This window comes from Lithobates pipiens, unplaced genomic scaffold (genome assembly GCF_037356315.1).
Source record: "Lithobates pipiens isolate NorthernLeopardFrog02 unplaced genomic scaffold, aLitPip1_a1.2 Scaffold_18, whole genome shotgun sequence".
NCBI lineage: Eukaryota > Metazoa > Chordata > Amphibia > Anura > Ranidae > Lithobates > Lithobates pipiens.
The window spans coordinates 429,036,000-429,063,729 of NW_027507758.1; the positions used below are offsets into that span (position 1 = coordinate 429,036,000).

The 27,730-nt window shown below is 40.7% G+C and overlaps 1 protein-coding gene across 3 annotated transcripts in view; it reads left to right on the top strand.

The window, feature by feature from the left end:
* The window catches only part of PPM1L (protein phosphatase, Mg2+/Mn2+ dependent 1L), a 367,577-nt gene that overhangs the window by 334,368 nt on the left and 5,479 nt on the right, over positions 1–27,730 (top strand). For all 3 annotated transcript variants that reach the window (XM_077488058.1, XM_077488057.1, XM_077488056.1), the window contains one exon: positions 15,671–15,832. In XM_077488058.1, the coding sequence (XP_077344184.1) occupies positions 15,671–15,832 (162 nt within the window). The remainder of the gene's footprint in view (positions 1–15,670; positions 15,833–27,730) is intronic.

Below are 27,730 nucleotides of genomic sequence, written 5' to 3' on the forward strand. Positions count from 1 at the left end.
GTCCATGATCAACACCATACCAGTTACAGTGTCCCTGATCATACTACACCAGTTACAGTGTCTATGATCATCGCCACACTAGCCACATTGTCCCTAATTATTGCCACTCCAGTCATATAGTCCCTAATCACCACCACACCAGTCATAGTGTCCCTGATTGCAACCACAACAGTTACAGTGTCCCTGACAACCGGCACACCAGTAACAGTGTCCCTGATGACTGGCACACCACTTACAGTGTCCCTGATCACCGCCACACCAGTTATAGTGTCCATGATCACCAGTTACAGTGTCCCTGATCATGCTACACCAGTTACAGTGTCCATGATCACCGCCACACCAGTTACAGTGTCCATGATTACCACCACACCAGTTACAGTGCACATGATCATCGCCACACTAGCCACATTGTCCCTAATTACTGCCACTCCAATCATAATGTCCCTAATCACCACCACACCAGTCATAGTGACCCTGATCACCACCACACCAGTTACACAGTCACTGATCATTGCCACAACAGTTACAGTGTCCCTGGTCACCGCCACACCAGTTAGTGTCCCTGATCACAGCTACACCAGTTAGTGTCTATGATCATCGCCACACTAGCCATATTGTCCCTAATTACTGCCACTCCAGTCATATTGTCCCTGATCACCACCACACCAGTCATAGTGTCGTTGATCACCACCACACCAGTCATAGTGTCCCTGATCACCACCACACCAGTCATAGTGTCGTTGATCACCACCACACCAGTCATAGTGTCCCTGATCACCACCACATCAGTCATAGTGTCGCTGATCACCACCACACCAGTCATAATGTCCCTGGTCACCACCACATCAGTCATAGTGTCCCTGATCACTGCTACATCAGTGTAGTGTAGCCTCTGCCTGCTGGCTGTACTAACACTGGGTCTGTTTATTGACCGCATTTCTCCCTGCTGCCTGGACCAATCCTTTGCTGAATAACTTGTTTCCCACTGCCTGTATCACCATCTCTTCTGGAAGTGGAGCTCCTCACTTAGAATACAAGATGGAGATAAGTATAAAGACCTCTCAGACATTTTAAATGTTTACATGGTAAAGCCCTGTCTACAAGCAGACACAAGACACCTGCTATGACCTCTGGTAGGCACTGGTAGCATCTTTTGTGTTCCTTTTTTTCACTAGAGAACTTACCCGTCTGATTTCAGGACTAGGCTTTGCCGAATTCCATCCTACTATCTGATGAGGCACTCTCATTGGACACAGGGGTGACAGTTGAAGTGCTTAGCCTGAGAATCAAGGACATCAGACTTGTAGTAACAAAGTAAAACTAGTTTCAGAAAAAAGTCTACAGAGAAAGATCTTCTAGCTAAGAAAAATAATAGGAGGCTTCCTGTGGTGCATTTTACTTTTAACTGTGTAAAATAGCTGGTGGGGTCATGTATTCTGAGAAAATAATTTCTCCTAACATGCATTGATCTGTAAAATAATAACAAGAACAAGACTGTATATGTATATTTTTTTGTGTATCCATTCTTAGCCTGTCCACAGTTATCACTGACTCACCAGCACAGTGGGGGTTAAAGGTTCACTTGGCGGTCAGCAGGAACATTAAAGGACTGAAAAACTGGTCTAAAAGGCCACAGCTGTTCCTATGAAGACATTTACCCAGTAGCTTTGATATGCAGTCATGACTGTACTTAATAATCCGCATAAACCTGAAGCCCCTCACCAGACGCTGTGTAACACTGTTTTGTTGCAGCACATTGCAATGCAGTAACTTTAAATTGCTGCCTAATCTGGGACAAAGTGCTCAATACGACGTTTGGCTCTTAGAAGAGATAAATGTTGCTCACCGCTTCTATTTAGCATTGTGGTGAACCAGTGTTTAACTTTAATTGAGATAAATGAGAATGGCAATTAAAAGCAAGACGTGGTATTAAGCAGAGCATTAATTATTCCAGCTTGTGGTTTTGGTGAAGGAATGGTATACGTGTATCTATTACCTCAGCTGTTATGGGAGCCTAGTGTTCAGCTACGGTTAGGAAGCAGAAATTGATGACACAATGTTTATTTTTTGGTGCTTTACCTCTAATATATATATATATATATATATATATATATACAGTATCAATAAAATGGCATTTATGTTGAACTGAATCTGCGCCTACACTTTAGGAGTGATTCATAAAATGTGGGCTGTGGTGTGAAACCTGCAGAGAACACTGTGTTTTCTCTGGAGGAGAGGCCAGTCAAAGACTTGTCAAAGTCAACGGACTATCTTCCCTCTGACAAATTTTGTTATTTTTGTTTCATGAATAGTGTTTTAGAGTTCCAAAGAAAGAACATTTGTAATGCACAGCACTGTGCTTTATAATAGTGCCATGTTTTATTTTACCCAAAGCATAGTTAATACCTGGAGCAGACGTCCAGCAGAGGCAATGGGGCAATGGTTCGGTCAACAGTAAGGGAATTTAACCATGCATAGGACAAACATACAGTGCATCCGGAAAGTATTCACATCGTTTCACTTTTTTCACATTTTGTTACAGCCTGATTTCAAAATGGATTAAATTCATTATTTTCCTCAAAATTCTACAAACCATACCCCATAATGACAAGGCAAAAGAGGTTTGTTTGAAATCTTTGCAAATTTCCTTTTAAAACGTGAAAAAACTCACATGTACATAAGTATTCACAGCCTTTGCCATGATACTCAAAATTTAGCTCAGGTGCATCCTGTTTCCACTGATCATCCTTGAGATGTTTCTACAACTTGATTAAAGTCCACCTGTGGTAAACTCAGTTGATTGGACAAGATTTGGAGAGGTACACTCCTGTCTATATAAGGTCCCAGAGTTAACAGTGCATCTCAGAGCATGAACCAAGCCATGAAGTCCAAGGAATTGTTTATAGACCTCCAAGACAGGATTGTATCGAGGCACAGATCTGGGGAAAGGTATAGAAAACATTGTGCAGCTTTGAAGGTCTCCGTGAGCACAGTGGCCTCCGTGATCCGTAAATGTAAGAAGTTTTTACCAACAGGACTCTTTCTAGAGTGGACCGCCCGGCCAAACTGAGCGATCAGGGGAGAAGGGCCTTAGTCAGGTAGGTAACCAAGAATCTGAAGGTCACTCTGACAGAGCTCCAGCATTTCTCTGTGGAGAGAGGAGAACCTTCCAGAAGAACAACCATCTCTACAGCACTCCACCAATCAGGCCTTTATGGTAGAGTGGCCAGACAGAAGCCACTCCTCAGTAAAAGACACACGACAGCCTGCTTGGAGATTGCCAAAAGGCACCTGAAGGACTCTCAGATCACGAGAAACAAAATTCTCTGGTCTGATGAAACCAAGATTAAACTCTTTGGCCTGAATGGCAAGCATCATGTCTGGAGGAAACCAGGCACCGCTCATCACTTGGCCAATACCATCCCTACAGTGAAGCATGGTGGTGGCAGCATCATGTTGTGGGGATGTTTTTTAGCGGCAGGAACTGGGAGGCTAGTCAGGATTGAGGGAAAGATGAATGCAGCAATGTACAGACACATTTTTGATAAAAATCTGCTCCAGAGCACTGTGGACCTCAGACTGGGGCGAAGGCTCGTCTTCCAACAGGACAACAACCCTAAGCACACAGCCAAGATAACAAAAGAGTGGCTACGGGATAACTCTGTGAATGTCCTTAAGTGGTCCAGACTTAAACCCAATTGAACATCTCTAGAGAGATCTGAAAATGGCTGTGCACCGACGCTCCTCATCCAACCTGATGGAGCTTGAGAGGTCCTGCAAAGAAGAATGGGAGCAACTGCCCAAAAATAGTTGTGCCAAGCTTGTAGCAATTTACTCAAAAAGACTTGAGGCTGTAATTGGTGCCAAAGGTGCTTCAACAAAGTATTCAGCAAAGGCTTTGAATACTTATGCATGTGATTTTTTTTTTATTATTATTATTAAATTTGCAAAGATTTCAAACAAACTTCTTTTATGTTGCCATTATGGGGTATTGTTTGTAGAATTTTGAGGAAAATAATGAATTTATTCCATTTTGGTATAAGGCTGTAATATAACAAAATGTGGAGAATGTGAAGCGTTGTGAATACTTTCTGGATGCACTGTAGATCTATACTCAAAAAGGTTAGGAAATAGAAAAAACATGATGGACCACTGGAACTTTTTCAGCTGTCATTCTTTTTTTTTTCTAAATACTGGTATAGCCATATTAATGCCATTCCACTGCTTTAAGAATGATTGAATTATAGCATTTACAAATGCCGTGGAAATTCAGTGATTAGGCAGAACTAGTTATATCAGTTCTTGCTTGTACAGGAAGGAGCATTAGGGTTTCATATTTTAACATCAACTTAGGCTTCAAACTCAGATGTAAACCCCACAAACCCTTGGAAGACTAAAAAATGTTATATAAGAAGGATTATGATTGCCTAGGCCTCCAGGCTCAAAAGAAGAAGATTTTGAAAGATCTCTGACTTCCTAGAGCAGAATTACACTTTTGAGACCTAACACAAGAAAGCTTTAGTCCAATTAGTCCAATAAATAAAAATTCTCCAGGATCAGCTGAACCATACTCTTTAAAAAATAAAGAAATAAAAGCCCAGGAAATGCACATACAAGTTTTTTTTTTTTATTTGGCAACAAGATTAACAGATCTTTAGCTGAAGCACTTAGGGAGGTACTGTATAACTGGAATCCCACATCTCCTGTATTGCTTCGGGAAACAGCATCCTCATCTCCAAATCCAAGGAGGTGACAAGCTATTTTTAAAGACATTTACACATTTCTATACAATCTTCTACCCCCCCCCCCCAGAATCAGAGCTTCACCTTATTCACTAAGAGAAGGGAAAATTCCGTTGCCTTTAGTAAATGAACACCTATAGAAAGTGAACAGTCTATTTGCCTTTTCGTAAATCAACCCCTATGGGGCTGATTTACAAAAGGCAAATAGACTGTTTACTTTGCAAGGGAAGTTTCACTTTGCAAGGGAAGTTTCATTTTGCAAGGGAATTTATTGAATGTGGTGAAATTTTACTATGGAAATAATCCCCAATCAGGTGCAAGAAAAAATGTTAAAAGAGCTGTATTTTTGCTTGCACATGATCAGATGATGGAAGTCAACAGAGCATTGCCTCATTCACTAAGCTAAGGAAAAAGTCATTGTGACAACATTGGACAAAAATAAGTGGCTAATCAATAGGTCTATTGCTTGTAGGCTTTCAACAAGTTTACAGATTTCAAGATTCCTTCTCTATCAGACTTTAAAGTCCTTTACCAACTTTGTGTGAATTCCTCTGCTAGAACTGCATCAACCCCCGACAGGGTTTTACATTTTTTGGACACTCTACTCAAAACTAAAAATACGTTTTGGCTTTAGATATATTTTATGTATTAATTTAAAATGTAAATCATAATTTATTATTTTGAATATTTCGTATTAAATGTTATGATACATTTATAAGCATTTGAATTCAATTAGCAAGGAGAACGTGTTACTAAAAACATATAAATGTGGTTTTCCCATGCAGCGCAGTCTAGACAGAGAGGTTCCCATTATTTTCTACAAGTCATGGCTCATTGGACTTTGTCTTTGTATAGTTATATATTATATTCAATAGATCATAGCTCACATGACGAGCAGGAAGTTAACATGACAGGAACAGTTGGCAGCTATACATTGCTGGGTTTAAAGTCTGCTATACGGATCTCAGAAATCACTGTCCATCATGGCCACTGAAAAGTGTAATTTCCAGTAGACAATTACATACATGCAAGTATCATTACACAATCTATAATTGTCTAACACAATGTACTATTTGGTGAAATTACATACTTTATCTGAAATAGGATGTTATAGAACCAGCAACCCTTACTTTTATTGTAGTATACATGGTCATTACAGAATATACTTTTTTCTCTTAAGCAGAAAAAGCCTCTAACATGGGGAAATTTTATTAATTCTGTGAGGGTTTCAAAAATTTAAGTATGGAATGCTTAAAACAGATGGCAATAAGGGCAATATACATGGCTACCATCAAACTGAAGTATTACAGAAAAAGGTAATAGCACAATTAGAACATGCATAAATTACCATCAAAATGATCGACAGCCTTCCTGACATACTACTAAAAATGTTTAGCTCATGGCCTGCCTTTCCCAGTACAGGAACATGTTAAGAAAAAATAATGCTGGGGCATGCCCTAGAGAGGACGAGGGAGAGGAAGGTTTGGTGGTAAACATGGGTTCATGCATTTCCTGCAGCTGTGCTGTGATGTCTCTTCAAATGTAACACTGATGCTTCTGTAGACAGCTTTTGAAGGGTGCCTACAATACTCAAAACTTGCACCTATCCATTTAGCCATCAGAGACACACCCTTCCCCTCCAAAGGCATTGGGTGCCTTGGCCTATAGCAGTGATCTCCAAACTGTGGTCTGTGCATCAAATGAGGCTCTTTACTTGCCTTTATCCAGCCCTTGGAGCAATGTTCCTACAACTGATATGAGGCACTAATACTCTGATGGCGAGGCACTATTCCTCCAACTGCCACCAACAATGAGGCACCATTCCTTCCACTGACACCAACAATGGGGCATGATTTCTCTCACTGATATAAACATTTAGGCACTATTCCTCCCACTGACACCAACAAGGAGGCACCATTCCTTCCACTGACACCAACAATGGGGCAATTGAAGGTCATCAGTTAAGCTGGTAATACGGTACATGGATGGAAATTTGACCAGTTCATCGGAGACCGGCTGAATTTAAATGCATGTATGGGCAGGCTGGTTGTACACAAGTCAATCTATTGGTCGACTTGTGAAAAATGAACCTGTTGGAAAAAGTTCTCTCTGGCTATAGGCGACAGAGCTGACAAGTGTATTCTGACAGTGGGACAGTTTTGACAGAGGGTGAGATAAAGCCACAGGTCATACCTTTCATCACTGGAATAAAGTGACCGATAGCACCTTCAATCACAGGGATAAAGCCACAGAAAACATTTTCCATCCCAGAGATGAAGCCAAAGATAATACCTTCCATCACAGGGGTAAAGCCACAGATAATGCCTTGCACCACAGGGGTAAGGCAACAGATAATGGTTTCCATCACTGGGGTAAAGCATAACATCACCTTTCATCACAAGCTAAAACCAATGCAAACACCTTCCATCACAGGGATAAAGCAACAGATACAGCCTTCCAGCACAGACTAAAACCAAAGATAATCCCTTCCATCACAGGGGTAAAGTTAAAGAGAACACTATCAAGCACAGACTCATGATGGTCTACAGGCAGGGAAAGGAACACAGTACATTCCGCCAATGAATACCATACCAATTAGATAATTTACACTATTCATAGGTAATTTCCTACCTAAGCAATGTATTTATTTTGTATACAATTTGGCAGACCCCTGTAGTGCATAGTTGGGGGAATTTCAATGCGATTGTACAGTAAAATTGTAATGTGCCCAGCCATCTTTAGCAATGTCCCCCCTTTTACAAATCTGGAGAAAGAGTTCTTCGGCCTAAGCCCATCATATACAACCTATGCTGCATGCTGGAACTCTCTTCCTCCCAGAAGTATAGTCCACAGTACCATGGGCTCAATTCATTAATCTATAATGCATGTGTTATATGCCATATTGATTATTTTTAGCAGTGTCATTGTTATTAACCCTACTTCTAACAAGGGTTGTCAATGGGGTTAGGGTGAGAGAAACCATAAATGCTAATTTGAGGGTTATAGTTACAGGAAATGTGAGTAGGGTTGTCATCTGTATTAAAAAAAAATGGTGGGCATGTCCTATTTGTTATGTTGGGGTGCCCATAAAGGAGGTGTAGCAATTACAGTTCACCATAAAACTCAATTTGCTCCTTCCATTAACATGATAGATTAAGGATAGATTAGCTAGATTAACATGTCACAAAAGTAACATTCCCACATACACACACGGGCGATCAGATAGTGCCTCTCCACATGGTCCAGAAGGCTACAGGGGCATCCGGTCAGGATCCAGTCACGGCAGTGGCATGTGTCAACCATCAAGGAGGAACGAGGAGCTCGGCCGCATCACGGGAGGTCACTCACATCCTCCAGTGGGCAGGGCACGTGCCGGCCCTGTTGGCCATATACATTCCGGCTGGTAGGCAGACTACCTAAGTCGTCAGATGCTGGACCCAGGGGAATGGTCATTGCATCTGGATGTATTCCTACTCCTTTGCCTAAGGTGGGACACACCAGATGTGGACCTCTTGGCCTCTCGGCTCAATCGGAAAGTGCAGAGGTTTGTATCCAGGACAAGAGACCCCTGGGCGGACGCGTCCGACACGTTGATGGCTCCACGGGGGCATTATTTGCTGTTTTATGCCTTCCCTCCACTCAAACTTCTACCATGTCTGCTGCGCAGACTGGAGGATGAGGGGATTCCGGTGATTCTGATTGCCCCAGATTGTCCTTGACGTCCTTGGTACGCCGACCTAGTACGACTGGTGGCGGATGTTCCTTGGCGGCTGCCGATGCGAGAAGACCTATTGCAAGGACCAATACTTCATCCTGCTTTACCGTCGCTGGTTTTAACGGCATGGCTGTTGAAAGCTAGGTACTAAAGGACCGAGGTCTGTCGGTCATCCCTGTGCCAATCGCCTGCTGGTTCCTATATTTTCCTTTAAACTGTAACCTCTCCCCCTAAATTTTGTAAATCCCCTACTTCTGGTTGCTAGGAGGGGCAACCCACCTGCTCTCATAGGATGTGTCAGAACAATCAGAAAACATATAATAGGCCAGTAATTAAATAATACACCTTTATTAGGCTTGATGTACACTAGCAGCTTCTAAACTTGAGTTTAGGAGCTTTTGCTGTTTTTCTTTGCCAAAGTTCCTAAAATCAACTCCATAAAAACCCATGTGTCAATGTAGACATATGCTGTTAGCAGAGTTTAGGAGCTGCTGCCGTTAGGCGAGGTTTAACCTCCTGATCCTAAACTCAGTAGCATTGCATTCAGAATAGGAACATTTTGACCGCCAAGTGTGGGAAAATGGAAAACCGTGGCAAAATCGCAGTTAATGTGGGCAGGGTGTACATGAAGCCTTATCATTGTCAAGTGGCCCTGAGCTACAGCAGGATGGTCAGTGTGAGGAAGACTTAATGAGTATGTAAACCAAACATTTGCTATTCCTGATATGTGCCTGCTTGTACCATGTACTTGTATTATAAAAATACATGGTGTTCCCGTCAGAACACTGATCACACTAAGCAGGAGAACATTTCATGGTCAATTCTCTAGCTGTGCTTGGAACTCAACCTGCTCTCCAATGATCAGACTTGTTCTAGCACCCCCACCCCTGCACAGCCTTTCACTGTGAAGTTCAGTGAGCTGCTGTTTATCCTCCCCTCAGCTCATATGCAGAGGAGAACAGAGGGTATGTGATCAGTTATAAAAATGTAAAGACAAAGGCATGTATACTGTTTTTATATGTATACACACATTTTCCCTTTCACTTCTATTTTAAACTGAATAGGTTGTTTTTCAAGGTGAGGGTTTTACAATCACTTTAAATAAAGCCAGCTAGAGACCCTTCTTTACCAAGTCTATATGTTTTTGATATGTTGTTTTATATCTCTTGAGGCTGTGTTTGCCTGACTGTAACTTTAGGCCGCGTACACACGCGCGGACTGTTCGCCCAACTTTGTCCGTCAAACAGTTTCGGCAAACAGTCCGCTCAAACTTAGCATGGACGGACATGGCCACACACGACGGACGAACAGTTTGCTGAAACCGTGCGCGATGACGTGAACGGCACGTACGACGGGACGAAAAATACGACGTCCTATACACTGCATTATAACTTTCGGCGTGTAAATCCTTTCTGAGCATGCGCGGAACTTAGTTTGACGAACAAGCCTACACACGAGCGGACTGTTCGCTGAAACAAGGTTTCAGCGGACAGTTTTTCGGAAATTCCGTAAAACCTTGTTCGTCAAACTGTCCGCTGAAACTGTCCGCTGAAAGCCCACACACGAGCGGACTGTCCGCCCAAACACTGTTCAGCGGACAAAGTTGGGCGAACAGTCCGCCCGTGTGTACGCGGCCTTAGACTAAACATACGGGATGAGTCATTTACTTCTGTGGAAATCCCAACTTGAGCTATTGAGGTCACTGTTTTTTTTTCAACAGGCTGTAAGGAGATAGAACAAAAGGAACCAAGCAATGGTTAACCATTTGCTAACCACACTATATATATATATATATGTATATGTATATATATATATATATATATATACACACTATATTATTATAAGTTGTGTAATATTTATTTACATGACAAAAAATAAGAAACTATATTTTGGACAATTTCTTTTAGCCCATATGGGACAACCCATTTATTTACAACAAATTGGCCAATGTAAACAGTGGTTTGTCTGTCTATGGGCTCAGTTACTTATCTGAAGCCAACTCAGATGTTCCTATGGTGTCATATCCAAACTTGAACTTAGTAAAGAACTCAGGCCAAGCATATGTGCTTCTGCATAATCTCCTTGGAGAATAGTTCATGGCATCCAGAAATATTTTGTTACTGAATATAAGCAGATGCCAAAAGCCGAGTCTGCAGGTTTCCTCTCACATTCAGTTTACAGTCCAGGAAAAGTGTTGGCTTTTGTGCTGGATAAAAATGTGTGGCTGTTTGGCACTTAGGTAAATGATCATCTGTTAAATAAAGAGTCAGTAAGAGCTTATTGTCGTAGGGCTGCCAGGAGGCCATGTGCGGCGGGCATGATTTACTGGTGCAGACACAATGTGCAGCTTCCAAATGATCTGGATCAACAGCTGCAAGGGGCAGGACCATCACAACAAAGGGACAGGGTGTAAATTATTAATAGGAGATTCTCTATTCTCCTACTGTCCAAAATAAACAACGTGGCAGCTCTTAGAATCGTATTTCGTGCTACCTAAGGCATTTTCCTATGTTTTATATCTCTATGTACGCCCCACAAGCAGCACATAATAGCTTGTGTACTAGTATATTTTAGTGACCCATATTTCTACTAATGTTCATTGTTCTGTCTGTGCCTTGCTGCCGCCTCGGGCTTCTTCTGAGTCACTAAGTGCTTCTCTTATCTAGGCCAGCAGCTATTGATATTCACCCAAGATCCACTAAACCGTAAGGAATTAGATAAGCAGTAATATCCCATAGGACAGAGTAAATGAGTAGGTGCCTCTGGTCATTATGAGTTGGCATTTATTAGTGTCGGCTACTAAACAAGCTGAAATCTGTTACACTTCTCTTCTGAAACTTTACTTGGGTGTCGAATTCTGCAGAGGACCTGCATATGTGCTATTGGATTGTTTTCCTGTCTGTAATATGTCAAAATGATTACAGCTAAATACACTATAGTTACCAAAAGTATTGGGACGCCTGCCTTTCTATGCACATGCACTGTAATGGCATCCCGTTCTTGGTCCGTAGGGTTCAATATTGAGTTGGCCCGCCGTTTGCAGAACAGCTTCAACTCATCTGGGAAGGCTGTCCACGTCTCTATGGGAATGTTTGACCATTCTTCCAGAAGTGCATTTGTGAGGTCAGGCACTGATGTTGGACAAGAAGGCCTGGATCGCAGTCTCTGTTCGAATTCATCCCAAAGGTGTTCTATTGGGTTTAGGTCAGAACTCTGTGCAGGCCTTTGGGGTGGAGGAACTTGACTGGCCTGGACAGGGTCCTGACCTCAACCCGATAGAGCACCTTTGGTATAAATTAGAGTGGCGACTGTGAGCCAGGCCTCCTCATCCACATCAGTGCCTGACCTCACAAATGGGCTTCTGGAAGAATGGTCAAACATTCCCATAGACACACTCCTAAACCTTGTGGACAGCCTTTTCAGAAGAGTTAAAGAGGAAGTAAACCCCGGATTTTTTTTCTTTTTTTTTTAAATATTATCATTTAACTATAAAATCTTTGGAAAACAACGCTGTCCAAAGAATTGCTCAATCGTTCAAAAAAGAGCCTAAGCCAGTGAGGCAAGCTCTAAAATGAATAGTAAATTAATTACTAATAATAAACTAAGTATAAGTTCTTGCTGCAACACAATGTGAGATACCCACAATAAACACAAGCCAAAAAATAAAGCTGCGCTAAAACTTATAAAGTGAAAAAACTAAAAACGTGATATTGTGACATATTAGATCTTAGTATCACATACTAAACAATGTGTGTGACCAAAAATTGTCACTTCAGTGGACTGAATTCATTTATTTCTTTGCGTTTCTCTTCCCCCTGGACTTTTTTTATGTGTGTTTTTTTATGTGTTTTAATTTTGAATAATTTTTGCACAATTTTTGGTCACACACATTGTTTAGTATGTGATACTAAGATCTAATATGTCACAATATCACGTTTTTAGTTTTTTCACTTTATAAGTTTTAGCGCAGCTTTATTTTTTGGCTATCATTTAACTATGTGTTTACATGCCTTGCACAATAAAACATCATCAAAAATCGCTTTGTAAATACCTTTTTTTATTATAAGAAAACATATCTTTTTCCGGGAATCAGCAGCTCCATCTTTACTATTAATCTCTGTCTCTTGTGTGGACATCATTTCCGCCCTTCCTTTGTTCCCCTGCCTAAATCTCGCACATGTACGGTCACGTGTAATCCAAGCCTCCATCTCGATTGTCATTACTACTGAGAAGGAGGGCACACTATCGCGAGGCTTCTATGCTGTGCCATTTAGAGTGGAAAGAATTGAGCCAGCATGCTGAGGATATAGCACACATAGCATGCCGTGAATGAAACAACGGACTGCGCATGCGCCAGTGACATCATCAAATATTGCAGGGCGGATTGTAAGGAGACTGTAAAAGTAGGTTAGATTTCACAGGCACCGGTCAGTAGACAGTGTATTTTGCGATGAGCTAAAGTGTAACTTGAAAGTTTACAACCACTTTAAAGCTGTTATAGCTGCAAAGAGTGGGCCGACTCAATATTGAACCCTACAGACTAATGCCTTGTACACACGGTCAGACATTCCGACCACAAAATCCGTCAGATTTTTTCAGACAGATTTTGCCCGAACCTTGTGTTGCATACACACAGTCGCACAAAGTTGACGGAAAATCCGATCGTTCTGAACGAGGTGACGTCAAACACATACGTCGGGACTATAAACGGGCCAGTAGCCAATAGCTTTCGTCTCTTAGTTTATTCTGAGCATGCGTGACACTTTGCACATCGGAATTGTCTACAGACGATCGGAATTTATGCGATTGGATTTTGTTGTCGCAAAATTTTAGATCCTGCTCTCAAACACTGTGTGTCGGAAAATCCGACAGAAAAAGTCAGATAGAGCCCACACAGGAACATAATCCTATCGGACTTTTTTCATTGGAATTTCCAACCGTGTGTACAGGGCATTAGACTGGGATGCCATTAAACTTCTAATGCGTGTAAATGCAGGTGTTCCTGTACTTTTGGTAATATAGTGTATAGGTTCAAATAATATTTTCATTTGCTTTTAAATTTTTTGTTTTGTTTTGTTTTTCTTAAACTATGTAGCTAAAAAGGCTAACGCTGTTTAATGGTATTTTAGTTCCATGGCAGGTAACTAAATATACAGTATATGTATTATAGGTTAGACACAATGATGTAATTTGCCCTCCAGGGCTCACTGGAGAGATGCCAAGTATTTGTGGTTTATTACAAAAGTACTGAATTGCTCCTTTGTTTCCTTTATTTATTTTGACAATTTGAAGCCTTTGTTTAGAACTATGGGTGGGAGGTAGACATCTGCACCATAAAAAAGACAGGTAGACCTGTATTGACTAACTTTATTGGTTTATAAATCATTTACATTCTCAAGCATATGAATGATCTGAAATACATATTAATAAAAACTAAAGAAATGAAATGACACTGCTCGCTATAGTAACAGATATGTTTGTATAATTTTGAAGGTAAAATACTGCTACTGTATATATTGTATATATTATATTGAATCATTCTATTAACATACAGTCTCTTAAAACCACGTTCTTATTCTTTAAAAATAATCTATACATATCCACTACTTAAAGCGGAATTCCAGGCTAATCCTAACCAAGCTTAAACCTGCTACCACCTCCTTGCTTCTAAATCCTATTCAAACTACCCTGATAAGGGGATGATGCTTATACTTACCTATTCTTACCTATTCTGAGGGCAGTCACTTGATCATCCCCCAGTGGTGGCTTCAGGGGAGAGGAGGAACAGCCAACAACCAAAAAAATATTAATGAAAAATATTCCCTAGGTAGAAAATAGCTGGGAGAATGAAGAATGTAGAAGGATCTAGGGGTACTAAATCAGATTGAGCAACAGCATGCAGTGCCGAGCTGCATCTACCAAAGCAGGCAGAATATTAGCACGCATAAAAAAGGGGGATATACTCCAGGGACAAAACTATAATTCTGCCACTCTATAAAGCTCTGGCCAGACCTCATCTGGAGTTTTCCGTTTAGTTCTGGTCACCAGTCCTCCTTAGGAATGTGCTGGAGCTAGAGAGAGTCCAAAATAGGGCAACAAAACTTATAAGGGGACTGGAGGACCTCAATTACGAGGAACGGCTGCAAATACTAAATGTATTCTCTCTGGAGAAAAGACGCTTGAGAGGGGACATGATAGCGATCTACAAATATCTCAATGAGGATCCCAGCATAGGAAATAAACGATTTAGTCCTAGGGAGTGTAAAAGGACATGGGCCAAACAATGAGACTGGAGGAGAAGAGGTTTAACCTTAAACTGGGTAGGGGGTTCTTCACTGTTAGAGCAATAAGGATGTGGAACTCTCTCCCACAATTGGTGGCATCTTAAAAGACACAGCATACAGGGATATGGGAAATCAGCATAGACACTGATACATGCACCTACACAAGTTGAACTGGATGGACTATTGTCTTTTTTCAGTCTTACCGACTATGTAACTGTAAACATGTAAAAAAAAAATGCCCCATAGAAGCCTATGGGTGACGTCACTGCACAGGCAGTTCAGGCATTGTTGGTGACCCCTCCTCTCCCCAGAAGCCAGCTGCTGAGGAGATCATGTGGCCGGACAGTTGCACCCTCAGAATAGGTAAGTATAAGCACCTTCCTTTCACAGGATAGTTAGAATAGGATTTAGAAGACGAGTAGGAAAAGGTTTAAGCATAGGTAGTAATAGCCTGGAATTCCACTTTAATAGCCCTGTAATCTATTTCTTATTAAATTGTTTTACTCTGTTTTTCTGGCACCTCGTAACTTTCTATGTGAGGTCCCAAAACCTCTCCTTTTCTACTTTCCCCTTTTTTTCTTTGGAACGAGCAGTGCATGTTAGCTGCAGTCAAGTGCACTGCTCTATGCACACTGCATATCGCATAGTCCATAGTCCATCTGAGGAGAAAGCAAGATACTGTGGCTACGTTCCTACATACAGTGAGACCAAAAAGAAGGCAGATCCCCGCAGCAAAAAAAAAAATTTAGAGTGTTAAAAGAGGCTGAAAGCAATAGGTACCTTTGTAAGAATACATGCTTCAATATAATGTCTTTAGACCTTACATGGTAATCAAACAGCCACATTGTGCCAGTGTACAGTTACTACACTTCTGAATATTTTCTCTGATTTAAAAAACTTAACAGTGTTTGTTTGTTTTTTCGTTACAGGTACTACTTGCCTAATTGCCTTGCTGTCAGACAAGGAGCTGACAGTTGCAAATGTTGGAGATTCACGTGGAGTCTTGTGTGACAAGGACGGAAATGCCATTCCCTTATCACATGATCACAAACCATATCAACTAAAAGAAAGAAAGCGGATTAAGAGAGCTGGTAAGATGCCGTCTGTCTGGATAGATTATTTATGCTTAAACTTTAACTCTCTGCTGCAAGCTATCCAAGAAAAAATACCCTTTACACATACAGAATCTAAATATGGTCAAGTTAACACAAAATCTGGTTGGTGGCTATTTTAAACTGTTCAACTTCTTTTTACAGAAGAAAATGTATACCTTTACAGAATGCTCTATCACAGGGATCTGCAATTAGCGGACCTCCAGCTGTTGCAAAACTACAAGTCCCATCATGCCTCTGCCTCTTGGTGTCACGCTTGTGGCTAAGGCTTGCTATGCCTCATGGGAGTTGTAGTTCTGCAACAGCTGGAGGTCCGCTAATTGCATATCCCTGCTCTATAATATAACCTTGGAAATGAATATATTCTCATAAAGAAGCATGACTAATAGAGGCCCTATCAGAGGGACTAGATTAAAACGAATTAGCCATTAACATGTTTGGGGACTGGGCACATTTTAAAACTTTAAAGTGGTGACCAGTTTAAAAGGGATGTATAGGGTTGTTTTCTCCTCTCCCCATATTAGAACAATGTTTCAGTTCTGTGTTATAACAGCAAAGTCAACAGTAAGATTCGAAAAACTAGGAACAGCTGACACTACTATTGTTAATTTCGGCTTTATAAAAAATACAGCTGGCAGCCGAAAAGAGGGACAAGACTTTTTTTTATTATTACAAATCAAAAAGAAAACCATTATCTATTCTCCAATCTGATTATCTGATTGTCTTTTCATCTAGAGTATATCTAACTGAAAGCAATTATTGCTATGTAAATTACTTGATTCTGCAGTTCAGTTAATGAAAGCAGTGACAGAGCTGCTAACACATAGAAAAATGCGGCTCCATGTACTTGTGCAGACAGCCATTTGAGCTGTAAGCCAAAATTCAGTATACTGATCTAATTGGAATTAGAGACGTCAAATATTAAAATATACACTCATGATCACCCCTTACCACCAACCTGACAGATAGCTAACCATCCTCCTTCCTGTCCTGGGCTGTACAAAGTTCATTTGCCAAAGAGACACTATTTCTTACACATTTCTTCTAAATTTAGAGGCATTTCAAGAGGTATTTCTAGAAAATAATTTAAAGAATAGTTTAAATTATAATTACAATAAGGGAAAAAAGTATTTGATCCCCTGCTGATTTTGGACCTTTGCCCACTGACAAAAAAATGATCATTCTATAATTTAATAGTATGTTTATTTTAACAGTGAGAGACAGAATAACAACAAAAAATATCCAGAAAAATGCATTCTAAAAAAGTGATAAATTCATTTGCATCATGTCTCTGAGCCAATGAGGAGGCAGAGAGCCGGGAGAGCAGCTGCTCTCATGCACATTGCTGATTCAAGATTGGGCTCAGGTAACTATCAGGGCTGAGGGGAGCTGAATACTGAAGGTTTTTTAAGATCACTTTAAGATATCGAGCAATTAAAATTAAACTGTAAATATTTAAACCATTTTTTCTACATGTGGAAAAGTCAAATATTTACCCTACCTGGTATCCTGTCTATTTCTGCAGTGTTAGGATCCCAGGTAGGGCACATTTTCTACTTTTCCACATAAGCTAAAGATGTTTAAACTGAATATGGCCATTACTCCATACAGAAATTAATCCAAACTGAATGGCCATTACTCCATACTCATACTCTTAGACCTCTCTGCTGCCTTTGACACAGTTGACCACCTGCTTCTCCTTAGCAACTACACTCCCTTGGCCTCTGTGGTTCTGCTTTATCCTGGTTCTCCTCCTACCTAACTCAGTGCACTTTCAGTGTCACTTAGAACTCCATCACCTCTACTCCTCTTCCTCTCTCTCTGTTGGGGTACCCCAAGGCTCTCTACTTGGGCCCCTCCTATTATCGCTCTATACCTCTTCCCTGGGCCAGTTGATAACCTCCCATGGCTTCCAACACCACCGCTACACCGATGACACCCAGATCTATCTCTCCACTCTTCAACTCACCCCTTCGATCTCCTCATGGATCTCAAACGTACTGAATGACATCTCGGTATGGATGTCACACCACTTTCTCAAACTCAATCTTTCTAAAACTGAGTTTGTAATATTTCCTCCTCCCCCCCCCCCCTTCCTTCAGCCTATTATGAATGCTGCTGCTAGATTAATACACCTCACTAATCGATCTGTGACTGCTGCCCCTCTCTGCCAATCTCTTCACTGGCTTCCCCTACCCCACCGTATAACATTTAAAATGCTAACCACAACATACAAGGCCATCCACAATATCACTCCCAGCTACATCACCAACCTCATCTGCAGATATCGCCCAAATTGTCCCCTCCACTCCTCCCAGGACCTCCTGCTCTCTAGCTCCCTTGTTACCTCTCTCCCATCCTCTGGAATTCCCTGCCCCCGTATATCCGATCAGCCCCTAACCTGTCCACCTTTAGGAGATCCCTGAAAACTCACTTATTCAGGGAAGCCTATACCACACCCACCTAACAACCCCATCAAATCATTCCCCGAATCTATTACCATTTGTAGAATGCACTGGTGAGCTCAGCAACATAAAAAGTCCTGGACGTCCATGGAAGACAACAGTGATGGATGATCGCAGGATCCTCTCTAAAGAAAAACCCATTCACAACATCCAGACAAGTTAAGGACACTCTCCAGGAGGTGGGCGTATCATTGTCAAAGTCTACAATCAAGAAAAGACTTCACAAGCACAAATACAGAGGGTTCACCACAAGGTGCAAACCATTCATACGCCTGAAGAATAGAAAAGCCAGATTCGACTTTGCCAAAAAACATCTAAAAAAGCCAAACCAGTTCTGGAAAAGCATTCTTTGGACGGATGAAACTAAGAATAATCTGTACCAAAATGACAGGAAGAAAAACGTGTGGAGTAGGCTTGGAACAGCTCATGATCCAAAGCACACAAATCATCTGTAAAACATGGTGGCACTTGCAGTGTAATGGCATGGGTATGCATGGCTTCCAGTGGCGCTGGGTTATTGCTGTTTATTGATGATGTGACAGAAGCAGCTGGATGAATTCTGCAGTGTTTAGAAATATACTGTCAGCCCAGATTTGGCCAAATGCAGCAAAGTTGATTGAATGGCACTTCACAGTACAGATGGACAATGATCCAAAACACACTGCAAAAGCAACCCAGGAGCTTTTGAAGGAAAGAATTTTAATATTCTGTAATGGCCGAGTCAATCACGTGATCTCAACCCAATTGAGCATGCATTTCACTTGCTGAAGGCAAAACTAACGGCAGAAAGACCCACAAACAAAGAACAACTGAAGACAGCTGCAGTTAGTGCCTGGAAAATCATCAGGAAGGAGGAAACCCAGTCTTTGGTAATGTTCATGGGTTCCAGTCATTGCCTGTAACGTATTCTCTACAAAACTGTATGTACAGGATTCTGTACAAAACTGTATGTACAGTATCTCACAAAGGTGAGTACACCCCTCACATTTTTGTAAATATTTTATTACATCTTTTCATGTGACAATACTGAAGAAATGACACTTTGCTACAATGTAAAGTAGGGAGTGTACAGCTTGTATAACAGTGTAAGTTTGCTGTCCTTTCAAAATAACTCAACACACAGCCATTAATGTCTAAACCGCTGGCAACAAAAGTGAGTATGCCCCTAAGTGAAAATGTCCTAATTGAGCCCAAAGTGTCAATATTTTGGTGGCCACCACAATTTTCCAGCACTGCCTTAACCCTCTTGGGCATGAAGTTCACCAGAGCTTCACAGGTTGCCACTGGAGTCCTCTTCCACTCCTCCACGGTGACATCACGGAGCTGGTGGATGTTAGAGACCTTGCGCTCCTCCACCTTCCATTTGAGGATGTCCGACAGATGTTCAATAGGATTTCGTTCTGGAGACATGCTTGGCCAGTCCACCTTTACCCTCAGCTTCTTTAGCAAGGCAGTGGTCGCCTTGGAGGTGTGTTTGAGGTCATTATAATGTTGGAATACTGCCCTGTGGCCCAGTCCCGAAAGGGAGCAAATCATACTCTGCTTCAATATATCACAGTACATGTTGGAATTCATGGTTCCCTCAATGAACTGTATCTCCCAGTGCCAGCAGCACTCATGCAGCCCCAGACCATGACACTTCCACCACCATGCTTGACTGTAAGCAAGACAGACTTGTCTTTGTACTCCTCACCTGGTTGCCGCCACACATGCTTGACAGCATCTGAACCAAATAAGTTTATCGTAGTCTCATCAGACCACAGGATGTGGTTCCAGTAATCCATGTCCTTAGTCTGCTTGTCTTCAGCAAACTGTTGGGCTGCGGGCTTTCTTGTGCATCATCAAGAGGCTTTCTTCTAGGACGATAGCCATGCAAACCAATTTGATGCAGTGTGCTTGATATGGTCTGAGCACTGACAGGCTTACCCTCACCCCTTCAACTTCTGAAGCAATGCTGTCAGCACTCGTACGTCTATTTCCCAAAGACAACCTCTGGATATGATACTGAGCATGTGCACTCAACTACTGTGGTTGACCATGGCAAGGCCTGCTCTGAATGGAACCTGTCCTATTAAACCGCTGTATGGTCTTGGCCATCCTGCTGCAGCTCAGTTTCAGGTTCTTGTCAATTTTCTTATAGCCTAGGCCATCTTTATGTAGAGCAACAATTCTTTTTTTTCAGGTCCTCAGAGAGTTCTTTGCCATGAGGTTCCATGTTGAACTTCCAGTGACCAGTATGAGAGAGTGAGAGCGATAACACCATATTTAACACACCTGCTCCCTATTCACACCTGACACCTTGTAACACTAACGAGTCACATGACACCAGGGAGGGAAAAGGGCTAATTGGGCCCAATTTGGACATTTTCTATTGGGGTGTACTCACTTTTATTGCCAGAGGTTTAGACATTAAGGGCTGTGTGTTAAGTTGTTTTGAGGGGACAGCACATTTACACTGTTATACAAGCTGTACACTCACTACATTGTAGCAAAGTGTCATTTCTTCAGTGTTGTCACATGAAACGATATATTATAAAATATTTACAAAAATGTGAGGGGTGTACTCACATTGGGGTGAGGGGTGTAAATTAAGCCGCGTACACACGTAGCCGTCTGTCCATTTCCTGTTATAGGGGGGCAACGCTCAGGGCTGATTCACGCTTTTGCATGCACGTTTTTGAGAGCCCATTGGTTTTAACGAGCTGACAAACGTGTGGAAATGCCCGCAAAGTATGGCAGGCACAAAAAGTAAAGCATGGTACTGCGACACCATGCATTTTGGTGGGTGCAAACGCATGCGCATTTGCTAGATGGGTTTTGGGTGCCCTTGAAATTTTTAATGGCACTCGCGTGCATCTAAAGAGGACAGCGCGTTGCTGTGCAATAATGCATGCTTCCGCACTGCAAATGGTATGAACGGGCCTACATTCTTTGTCACCCATTAGTGACTCTACATTTTCAGCATGTCATGTGGGCTTGCAATGGAGATTACAGTAGTCAAGTAGGCAGGCATGTATAGTCAACTGTTGTCACCATCAGGAAATCTACCCTGAGAAGTACCCTGCAGCCATTGCTGGATTAAAGAAAGTTAATAAATATAAGTAGCTTTGTCCTATTGGATAAGGACCAACTGAATGAATAAATCTTATTTGCTAGACTTTCTTCTGCTTTGGCCTTCCTTCTACAGCAGGTCCTGCAAGGTGACAACATCCCCTACCAACTGTATAGCAGTATCATAAAATCAATAAGCAAGTTGTGTTGTATTAATAAGAGTATTTCAACAGAATGTAATATTGCCCTAATGACAGTATTATAACCAAACTCTCATGTGTATGCTGCAAATAAAATGAAACAAAAAAACGTTTCGGAGAAGTTATGCATTCACTTGAATTGAAAGCTCACATGGAATGTTAGTAAACACATAAAACTTACTTATTGCACAAAACCTAATAACCGAGCAAACAAACTGGAAATCTATTAAATTCTGAAAACATTATGTGCAGTTAGGTATGACCTAAAAACCTAAACTCTTTGAAAACCAGCATTCACACAGTGATGTTTAGTGTACGTGATGTTCCCATTTCTTCCCTGTGATTAGTCCCCTTAGGTTTAGGAAGCATCCCAAAGATTTGTGTACACTGCTGCAATGTGCTGTGATCAGCATAACACTTGGATATGGCTCAGGCTAATACGGAATCTTTTGTTTGTTGGATTCCTGTATGGAGGGAAAAAGCACAAGCCAAAAGCAGGATCAGCAGAAAATAACATATAGATGTACTGTTTTGAATATGTACATACTGGTGTCTTCACTTCCCTTGATGGTACCTTGTAGTGTGTTCACTATATACAAGAAGCATCTTAAAGCGGTAGTAAACCGCCATTAAAAAAAACACATTTATCTGCACATGAGCCCTCCAGTGCAGCTCTGTCCATATTCACGGAGTCTTCCTTCCAGGTTCGTGGGCTCCGACCATTTGGTCGGGGTTGCAAAGATGTCACTCCTATGCATGCGCACAGGAGTCCTGGCTGCGGCATGGTGCTCAGCTTTCAACAGCATACCGTGTGTCCTGAATGCGGAGTATCACTGCGCATCCACAGCTATTGTCAATGGCTATTACCAATGTGAATATCTCCTAAATGGTGCACGTTTAGGCGACATTCATTGTACCTACAAGTAAGCCTGATTGTAAGCTTATCTGTAGGTACAAGTTCCAAAAAAGATTTTACTACCGCTTTATAATACTGTAAGTATGCACTGTGAAGTTAGGTACACATGTACCAAAATTCGGATGGTTCGGCAGGAATTCTCCAACTTTTGGTATTTATTCACCTTTTTTTGTTCAACAGAAGCCACTATAATGAGTCAACGACTGTCTTCTGTCAAATGTCTGCAATGCCGATCAGTGTATTCTGGCTGGGGCAGTCCCCTGTCAGAATACAATAGCTCAGCATGAGAGATCCCTGCATCACACATCATTTGTGTTGCTGGGGGGATTTGTCCGCTTTTGTTTTTTTCATTAAAAACGCTGGTTGAATAAATAAAAACTATGGGAGTTATTTACAAAAGGCAAATCCACTTTGCACTACAAGTTCAAACTACAAGTGTAAAGAGCACTTGAAATTGCACTTGGAAGTAAAGTCGCTGTAAATCTGAGGGGGACATGCAAGAAAATTCAAAAACAGCATTTTGGCTTGCACATGATTGGATGATAAAATCAGCAGAGCTTCCCCTCATTTCAGTTCTAACCCTCAGATTTACAGCGACTGAACTTTCAAGTGCACTTTCAGTGCAATTTCAAGTGCACTTTGCTTAGTTTGCTTAGTTTGAACTTGTAGTGCAAAGTGGAGTTTCGTGAATAACCCCCTATGTGTGTATACCAAGCTTAAGACCATATCCAACCTACTCTAAGTACATCATACTAAACTTAGATGCTATGCATCGGAGAGAAAGATCTTTTGCTTATTCAGATCTGGTATTGGAAATCTGAGATCACTCAGTACCATGCAGAGTCTGCTAAGGCTAGCAATAGATTGGACTATATAAGAAAGGAGTAAATGTGCACTTTGTCAGAACACGTGTACATATAAGCTCAGTTTTGACCACTATCTACAATAAGTGTAGTTGAAAAACAAATAACTTTGTTAGCTAAGAAACAGGTCACACTGCTGCGTTGCCTTAAATCGCCCATGTCAAACTTGCGTTTTCTTGCGTTTTATGTGGATTGTATTAGGCAGCCAGTTTGAATGGGCATCAAGCATATAAAAAAGGGCATGACTCTTTTTTTTTTTTTTTTTTAATGCAATGCACAAATCATTCATGTCTGTGCACTGTAGTATATTGCAATGCATGTGTTCTGCAGAGAATTGTGTTAGTGCCTCGGGGGGCTTTATAAAATTAATTGGGACTGGAATACATGCATTGCAGTGCATTTTGCACACAAACTCTATTTTTACTGTAGGTTAGGGTGTTTTATTCAAAGTAGAACCTATTTAAAGTGTATGTATAGCAAAAACTTTTTATGATGTTGTTTTGGATTAAGTAGGTAAGAAGTAGAACCTTTGTTGGGCTTTTACTGCTGTGTCTCCACTAGGCAAATTCACCCTCTCTATTAGTCCTGGTGATACTCAGGTCGTTAGGACAGAAAGTGGTGGTAAGTTAAAAAAAAATCCAGGGTTGTCACCAGACCAAAAGGTATAAGAGGTAATGGTACATGTTTTAATGTAGACACCTGTTCCCTTTGACAGCTGTCTAAGGAGGAAATTCTTCACTTATAGAGATTTCCTTTCACTTTCTGTAGAGTCTCTGGTGCAAGAAGGGAAGTTAAAGTGCATGTCAGGCCAAAATAAAATAAGGTGCAGTACATCTCTTCAATACATGCATTTTCCCCCAATAATTAAAACCCTGCAGGTACTGCATATTATAGCATAGACATTAATCATTCTGTAATCCAAGATAAGAACAAGGAGGGCTAATTAGACTCCTTCAGTTAACATAGGACATCTTTACATTTCTGACACAATCAACATGTATTTTTGCACGTATTAAACAGGCATAACAAAATGCGTTTTCATTGATATATTTAACAATCTTATAAGGCAGCAAGAACAAATTATTTGTTTGAATATACTGTACATATGCTTTAAATGAAATACCTCCAACAGAGTAAAAAGCTCTGGCTATAAATGCACATTAAAGTGTACCATTCAGTAACTGTATAAATTAATGTGTGACAATACACAGCAACAGTATCATATTTTTTTAGAACAACTCAACTTTTTATCATTAAAAATTCATCCTTGAGTTCTGGGCCAGTGGCTTTACCTAAGCTAAGATGATGGCATCAGTCTTCTGCAGGCAGAGGGAAGCATTTTCCCCAGGGATCAGACTGTAACATTGTCAAAAAATAGACTTCCAATAGCCACATCCGAAGTTCTATAGAAGTAAAATTTGGGAAGGGAATACAACCCACCCCAAACAAAAGGAAAGGACTTTATTGGCTCAACATCAGACACCACATGTATATAAAAAATCAATATCTTTATTACAAAAATTTGAAAACACATGCACAAGTGAATAATGTTATAAAAACAGAAGAAACACCTCTCAAAATAACCAAGGGACAAGAAAGCCCAGAGTTTTGTACATCCCTCAGTTGACTGGGAGTTTAGGTAATAGACAATATTGTGTATCAAAATTGGTGAAATGTAGGTGTATAATAAACATGCATTTTATAGTAAACAAAATAATCCATCTATACAAAAAGTATAAAAAAGTATGCTCACACAGACATGGCAAACCACAGCGGACCAATGCATGTTTATTTATTTATCATTAATACTGTATTATTATTTCTTATATGTAGTGAAGTTCTCTCAATACATTGGGTCCCAAAGAAGCCATAAATTGGTGAAACATGTTGACCCAGGCAACTTGAAGAGTACAGTTATACACCTACATTTTACCAATTTTCCAACAAAAAAAAGGGTGCTTCACTATAATGTTTTTTAGACTTTAAAATTCTCTGCTAAAGAAGGTTATTAATCCAAGGATATAAAGTGGAATTCAACACTAGTACTAATTAAGCATACAATTCTTCCCTCCCCTTCTAACACCGATAGTAACTACCCTGTAAAAGTAAGATGCTTATGCTAACCAATTCTTAGCCCTTGTATACACGGACCTAGACTTCATGAGAGACATGCAATTGGGTTCTTACCTCAGATGCCTAACTGCCACATCTCAAGGGGTCTGTCCTAGCACTACATTCAAATGATTATGCTTAGACCGGATACCTTTATGACATTCGCCTTTACTATATTCTACATTTATTGTGGGCAAGCATCCCAGTATCAGTTCCTATCAAAATTAAAAACCTTACTGCAGACCCTAAACCCAAAAAGACCAGATATTTATCTTCGCTCATAAGAAGGCATTGGCTAACTCATACCAGGAGAAAGGATACACGTTACTGACACATTGGCATAAAACCTCACAGCTATTACATCAAATATACCAACATGTAAGAGAAATATGTTTTCAATATATTTAGAAAAAAAAAATTACATATCTGACAATATATTGTAAATACAGTAAAACTTTTTGACTTGATAAACAAGCAATGTCTTGATATACAAGTAGCGTCATGTCACAACTGAGTATAAAAGAGAAGAGAGGCAACTCTAAGTGTAGCAATATGGTTACATTTAATGAAGTTACACAATTTAGCAACTCACATGATTGATGACTTAAACAGGCATATCTAAGTATGCAGGCATCTGGGGTAAAGCTATCCACGTAGACCATCCTCCACACCGCCATTGACATAGCCCCTACACACTGCTCTCCATGAGCAATTCAAACATCACTTTCAGATCACTTTACTGCAGGGTAGACTTCCTGGTCACTATTGCAGACTGACAACGGTGAGAGCCGGCGTTGCGGAGGACGGTCTATGTGAACAGCTTTACCCTGGATACCTGCATACTTAGATGTCCCTTATTTAATCATCAACCATGTGAGTTGCTAAATGTTGTACCTTCATAAAATGTAACCATATTGCTACATTTAGAAGTGCCTCCCTTCTCTGTTATACACTGTAGCTCCTGCTAGATTTTGCTGTGGAGCTTGCCATTTGTGGATGGACATTTTATGGTTACACAACCTATCACATTGCTATAATCTTTTTAGATGGACTATAAACTGAAGGACTAAGGAATAAATGGTTGTGGAACAAATCATCTGAGTTTCCATTATTTCTTATGGGGAAATTTGCTTTGATATACAAGTATTTTGGGTTACAAGCATGTTTCTGGAACTAATTATGCAATCCAAGGTTTTACTGTATATGTCATATATATATATATATATATATATATATATATATATATATATATAATTTTTTTTTTTTTTTCTAAATATATTATAAATATATTTTTCTTCCATGTGGGAGATACCCTCCGGTAGCCCCTCGCTGTTAGCAATGCTAAGAGACCACAGGCAAATGCTTCTGTCCAAATCTGCGCAGAGTGGTGTCTGTATAATACAGAAGGTATGTTACTGGCCAGATGACAAGGAAAAAACAGAGGGAAGAAAGCCTAAAAAAGAAAACAAATACATTTAAGGCTACTTTCACATATATGCGGGTGCCAGAGAGCATGTAAATCGCACACATGCCTGCACCCACATGCAAAAACACACAAAACGTTGTGCTGCATAGGAAACGCACAGAGTGCCATTAACTCGCACCCCCACGCACCGAAAAACCCAGTGCACAGCAGCCCATTCTAATGGAAGGGCTGCCATGCCCGTGCACCCATGGCACGCAGAGCATCAGATTTAGGGCTAATGATTGGCAAGCTGCAATATATAACATTTTTGGTTTTGGGGTTAATACTGCTTTACAATCCATATTAAAACCCTTACAGGAATGTCTATTGCCAGTAAACCTACTTACTTATACACTATGAATTGAACGCTACAGGAAAACATATTTGGAACAGAGAGTACAACTGTTTTGCAAGAGGCGTGAAAGTCAAACTAGGTTAACCATCTTTGATAAGGATGGGGGCCTTTGACATCATCTGTCTCCTACATATAATGCCATTTTAACATTTCTACCCCTTTTTTCTGGCAACATTTCTCCCCTTAAGCATTGTACATCATAGTTTTTCACCTATGCAGACTTCCTCATGCCAACAATGAGATTATGTAACTAAATAAGAGTGGTTCCACAACTTTGAAACCTCCCATCCTGTTCTTGGACAAAAAAACATTTGCATAGACACATTCCATGGGGATTGAATTAAAGGAGAAGTATAAGGAGAAGTATAGCCTAAGCATTTTTGGCTGTACTTGGTTGTACTTCTTCTATGGATCACAGGAGTGCAATTTGTTCTGCACTCTTGTGGCCTG